This window comes from Pteropus alecto, unplaced genomic scaffold, assembly GCF_000325575.1.
Source record: "Pteropus alecto unplaced genomic scaffold, ASM32557v1 scaffold73, whole genome shotgun sequence".
In the NCBI taxonomy this organism is placed as follows: Eukaryota; Metazoa; Chordata; class Mammalia; order Chiroptera; family Pteropodidae; genus Pteropus; species Pteropus alecto.
The window spans coordinates 5,804,982-5,810,981 of NW_006436284.1; the positions used below are offsets into that span (position 1 = coordinate 5,804,982).

Below are 6,000 nucleotides of genomic sequence, written 5' to 3' on the forward strand. Positions count from 1 at the left end.
ACATCCCCAGTTGAAAGATTCTAGATTCAAATTAAAAAAGAAGGTTGTAACCAAATAAAATTTTACATAAAAAGTGAGATTATGACTGGCAGCACTATAGTGTTGTATCAGAAGTGTACCTTCAGGCCTTTGATAAATATAGAAAGACTATATAGAGTTATTTTCATGAGTGTTTTGATCAGTGTTCTCCTGAAGGTAAAAACATCATAAAAACAACAAGGGGATTTACACTTCTCCAGAGACTTCCCATGAAGTATACATTTTTTTGAAATGTATTAATATTTTACTTACACATTTTACCTCGGGCAGTTTAATGTCTCTTCTGATTTGACAGCTTTTACCATGCAACTCTTAAAAATAGTAACACATCAAACAAACCTAATTATTTTTAGCCTCTCTTTTATTTTATAAAGTAAAATAACAAGACTTTGTATTTTTCCTGGGGTTCTCTGGCGAATCTCTTAGGTGGTTTAGGTGGATTTCTTTTTGTAAATTTATGGTCTGTTCTTAAAAAGGCAAAATCAAGAATTGTAAGAGGAGAGTTGAATATTCGATTAGGGTCATTGGGGTCTGAGGAACAGTGTATTAACATTGGTTACTAATTTAATTGAAGTGACAAAGCATTTAAAAATAAACACAGCAGCTAACATGATTGTAAAGAAAGATAGCTCTTTCATAAATAAGAGACCTTTGCTCTGTTTTTTTAAAAAATAAATATGTAATAAAGTCAACAGATCTCTGCTATATGCTGACGACAAGGAAAAGAATGAATAACCTTTGTTGTAAAAGAGTCAGCAGAATTAAATTTTTTTATTGCCACTCAGGATTCACACCAGGAACCAAAAGATGAGATCAAGGCTTAAGTTGCTCAGTATTTTCTATACCTGACTCTATCAGATGAATCAGTTTTGTTATTGGGCATCTTGTTAGATGAGCTCTGAAACTGTCGAATGACAAGGCAGAGGGAAGAACAAATATAAAGGCTCTGAGACATGGGTGTTCTTGATATCCTCAAAAAAAAAAAAAAAAGAGAAAAAACCATGAAACATAAAATCATTAATCATAAATAAAATGACTATGTCTCAAAGATTTAACTCATTTATTGCAAGAATCAGTTGCCTTTTTGGTTTCTCTACTTGGTTGTCTAAAGTGGAGACATAAATATCTAAACCTTTTTCGTAGTCCTCCTGTCTTAATGTTGTAATTTCCAGTTTCTCAGACACAAAATCTTGGAGTTATCTTATACTTCTGATCTGTTAGTAAAATCTTTTTTGGTTCTACCATCAAAATATATATATACAGAATTCATTAGCTGCTCATCAGGCAAAGATCAGATCTTATCACTTCTTTGCTGAAAGTCCAGTGGCTTCCCTTCTCAAAGTAAAAAAGGGCCCTGCGTGAAATGGCCTCTGTCACCTCTCTGTCTTCATTTCTACTGCTCTCCCTTGCTTACCCTACTCCAGCCACACTTTGCTCATTACTATTTCTCACACATACCTGGTGCACTGCTGCCTCACGGCCTTTGTACTTGCTGTTTCCTCTTCCCAGAGTGTAGGGGCCACATGGGGGCCCATTTTCTGGGGTATGTTTTGTTTCCTGAGCACATCAAAAAAACCCATGCCTCAGAGCCTTTTATTTGTTCTTCACTCTCTCTTGTAATGCTCTTTCCTCAGGTACCTGAGTAGTTCACTACCTTATCTTATTCATGTCTCCTCAGATGTCATCTAGAAGAGGGTACATCTAAAGTAACCTTCTTGGGACCATTTATCCTGTTGAATTTTTCATTTTTAGGAGTTCATGCATAAATTTGTTTATTATTTGCATCCCCACAATGACAGCAGCGGCCTTGTTTCATTGCTGTATTTCCAACACCTAGAATATCTTCTAGGCATTAAATATGTGTTGAATAAATGAAGCCAGATGATAGGGAGATGGGGGAGAGGGATTATGAACAGTAATACATTCTTTCATTAAGGCTATAACTATCGTCTTTCTAACATTTTATAGGGAAATTCCTTATGTGGAAAAAATCTGGTTCATGTTTGAATTTCTACCAATTAAACTTGCAAGTAAATAATCTTTGATGCATTAAGACCCTGTGAAAAAGTTATCACTTAATTTTCTTTATATATAAGATACTTTGGGGGTAAAGAGGTTTGGATTAAGAGATAAAGTTGTGATGTGAAATATTCTAGAGCACGGGTCCCCAGCCCCTGGGCCACAGACCAGTACAGCAGGGCGCAAGTGGCTGGCAAGCTACTGAAGCCTAATTTGTATTTGCAGCCACTCCCCAGTGCTAGCGTCACTGCCTCAGCTCCACCTCAGATCATCAGGCATTAGATTCTCTTAGGAGCACCGGTCCCTGGTGCCAAAAAGATCAGAGACCGTTCTTCTAGAGTTTGTCAGCCCTAGGTTGGATGCCATTATTATAAATACTTTGGGCAATTAATGCATAATGAAAGATTGGATTATCTTGGAAGAGCAAAGGCATTTATTTATATAGAGAGGGAAGTGAGGGACCTGAGACAAATTTGGGATTACTAAGAGTTGGCAGGTAGTTATCACTTATCTGTACCCAAGTCTCTACTTCCTGCTGTTGACTTGGGAAGGGCAAAGGGGAAACTAATATTTTTAGTTCCTAAAGTAAAAAAAAAAAAAAAAAAAAAATCCTTGTCTTTTTATCTTTGACATTCATTATTCAGGAAATATTTGAGTCCCTAATACCTCCCAGGCCCAGGTTTAGGTGCTGGGAATAAAGTGGTAGATGAGACAGTTTCCTACTCACCCCTCATCCTTCTTTTCTTTTCCTGATTTTTTAGTTTGAGTGTTAATCATTGTTTCATTGTCTTGTAGGTGATGAAAGAACTATGGTCTTTGTTGAAACTAAGAAAAAAGCAGATTTTATTGCTACTTTTCTTTGTCAAGAAAAGATATCAACAACAAGTATTCATGGGTGAGTAGATTTATATGATTTCCTAGTAGGGAGGTAACTTCTATGTGTCATTTGTTAAGAAACATCAGTATCTATAACTAATATGCAATTCAAGGAATAGGATTCAGAATTCTCAAAATCTAAACTCTTAATCTTCTTTTTAAGTGTTTACAAGAACTGAGTGGCAGGGATGAGTGAGTGAAAGATCTGTCTTAAGACTCTTCATGAGGTGTGGTAACTTCTCAAAAGATCTCACTTAAGGTTCTCTGGTCCATAGATCTTAGTTTTTCCTCTGCTGAATCTAATCTTTTTGATGCTTGACATTTTTTTATTGGAATGCTTAAAAATATCATATTAACACAACTTTTTTGATGCTTCACTAGTAGTTTTAAAATATTAATCAGTGAATATGTAGAATTCTGAGGTTATAGTTTTTAAAAAATAATCAGTATTTTTGAGAAAGCATTCTAATTAAGTAGTTGTATATTTTTTTCAAATATACATAATCTTTCAACCTAGAAAGATTATTAATAGAGATTATTAATAGGTGAGATTTGACATTTGTCATACTTAGTTTATATTTTGACTGTATATATTAGCTGTTACCTCATCTGCAAATTGAGATAATTGTTCTACCTGAAAGTATTGTGAGAATTAAATAAAATAATGGCTTGAAAGGGATTAGTGTAATACATGGTGTGTAAGAAGTAGACATTAATGTTCAGTGTCACTGTTTTATTATTAAAAAATTTATGTGTTGAACTTTAATGGTTCTCATTATTTTCTTAAGAGTTATCCTAAAATACATGCTTTCTTTTCTTTCAAGTGATCGGGAACAGAGAGAGAGAGAACAAGCTCTTGGAGATTTTCGCTGTGGAAAGTGCCCAGTTCTTGTTGCTACTTCAGTAGCTGCCAGAGGGTTGGATATTGAAAATGTTCAACATGTTATTAATTTTGACCTTTCTTCCACCATTGATGAATATGTTCATCGAATTGGGCGTACTGGTCGTTGTGGAAATATTGGCAGAGCTATTTCCTTTTTTGATCCTGAATCAGATAGCCATTTAGCACAGCCTCTGGTGAAAGTACTGTCAGATGTAAGTATTAAATTTTTAAAAACAAATGGAGAGTGTTCTTACCTCATCATTGAAAGTAGACATTTTATACATATGTATGTTAAGGAAAAATAAATTGTTTTAATCTTTAAGATTTTATTTATGCATGTTGTACATGAAGTTAATTTTTTTTAAAGGCTCAACAGGATGTTCCTGCGTGGTTGGAAGAAATTGCCTTTAGCACATATGTTCCTGGCTTCAGTGGTAGTACAAGAGGAAATGTGTTTGCATCAGTTGATACTAGAAAGGTTAGTTGAGGGGAAAAATTAAGAATCTGGCTTTTACTTACTCTTTGTAAATGTGTCTAATATTATGAAGTAACTATAACATTCAATATTTATCTAAACCATTGTTTTTATACCTAGGAGATTACTTGAATATTTCTCTAAAATTTTAAGTACATACATATTTTTGGTCTTAAAAGATGAAGAATTAACTTCGAAATTTATTGCTCAAACATCCTCCTTTCTCAAATTTGCTGGCATATTTTGATAATGGGGATCTTTTGAACTTTCTATAGGAATTCTTATTGAGGTGAAATTTGCATAACAAAATTAACATTTTAGAATGAAAAATTCAACATTTAGTACATTTACAATGTTGTGTAACCACTTCCTCTCTCTAATTCCAAAACATTTTCATCACCCTAAAATAAAACTCCGATCCATTTAGCAGTTAATCCCCATTGCCCCTTCCCCACAATCCCTGGCAACCACCAATCCACTTTTTTTTATTTAAATAGTCTTTGTTTTTTTTTCAATTATAGTTGACATTCAACATGTTATATTAGTTTCAAGTGTACAGCATAGTGATATACTAAGTGAAATAAGTCAGATAAAGACAAGTACCATATGGTCTCACATGTAGAATTTAAAGAACAAAACAAACAAAACAGAAACAGACTCATAGGTAAAGAGAACAAATTGGTTGCCAGATGGGAATGGGATTGGGGGGAATGGGTGAAAAAGGTGAAGGGTTTAAGAAGAACAAATTGAAATTACAAAATAGTCACGGGGATATAAAGTACAGCCTAGAGAATATAGTCAGTAATATTGTAATAATTATGTATAGTGCCAAGTGATTACTAATCGGGGATCACTTCTTATATAAATGTAGGAATTTTTTATTTTTGGAATTCTGACCACATTATTTACTAAGATAACATACTAGAGATGAGTTTTATGTCTTTTCCAATTTGTCAGTTTATAAGCAACACCACCTTTATGCAGAAACCATGAACCATATTAATCATTAAATATTTATGCTTATTCATTGACGTGTAGAGCTTTAAGTTTTTCCACTTGCCAAAACTATTGGCTTACAAAATTTTTTTCTTGAAATATTTTATGTAATTTAGACTTCCCAGATTGATATGGGTCTTTTTTCAAATGGATTGGGTTTAGTGAGAATGAAGTTCTTCATATGTTTGGGGAAGACATGGTGGAAAGCATGAGTCCTTGCTCTCAGTCTGAGCAGTGTAACTTTAAAGCTGTCATATAATTAAATATTTCTTTTTCTTTCTTTTTTTTAAAGAATTACCAAGGCAAGAGCACTTTGAACACAGCAGGGTTTTCTTCTTCACAAGCTCCCAGTCCAGTAGATGATGAGTCATGGGATTAAATAAAACAAACTTCAAGTTGGTGGTACAGTTTGATGCAGACAAGAAAACAGTTTTGATTTTTGAGTTTTTATTACAAGTGTGAAACCCGACACTCATCTATCTCCTGTCCTTCTGTTCTTACTCCTACCCTTAAAAAAAAAATCCTTACTGACTAGTTATGTGAAATGCTAAAAGTTATACCACGTTGCAGTTACTGATACAAATGGTGTTAACTGGAAAGATTAAAGCATTCTAAATGTCTTGCTTATTTCTAGTGTATTCTTCAGGGGTTTTAGACATGTTTCATGTCTAAATGCTAAGTCTTAGTATAGTGTTTATTGATCCTATAACAA

At 33.8% G+C, this 6,000-nt stretch overlaps 1 protein-coding gene across 1 annotated transcript in view; it reads left to right on the forward strand.

The window, feature by feature from the left end:
• Nucleotides 1-5,667, forward strand: part of DDX4 (DEAD-box helicase 4) — a 48,852-nt gene extending 43,185 nt beyond the window's left edge. The window contains exons 18-21 of the mRNA XM_006912487.1: nt 2,854-2,953; nt 3,759-4,029; nt 4,185-4,295; nt 5,581-5,667. Coding sequence (XP_006912549.1) covers nt 2,854-2,953; nt 3,759-4,029; nt 4,185-4,295; nt 5,581-5,667 — 569 coding nt within the window. The remainder of the gene's footprint in view (nt 1-2,853; nt 2,954-3,758; nt 4,030-4,184; nt 4,296-5,580) is intronic.
• Nucleotides 5,668-6,000: the final 333 nt, after the last annotated feature.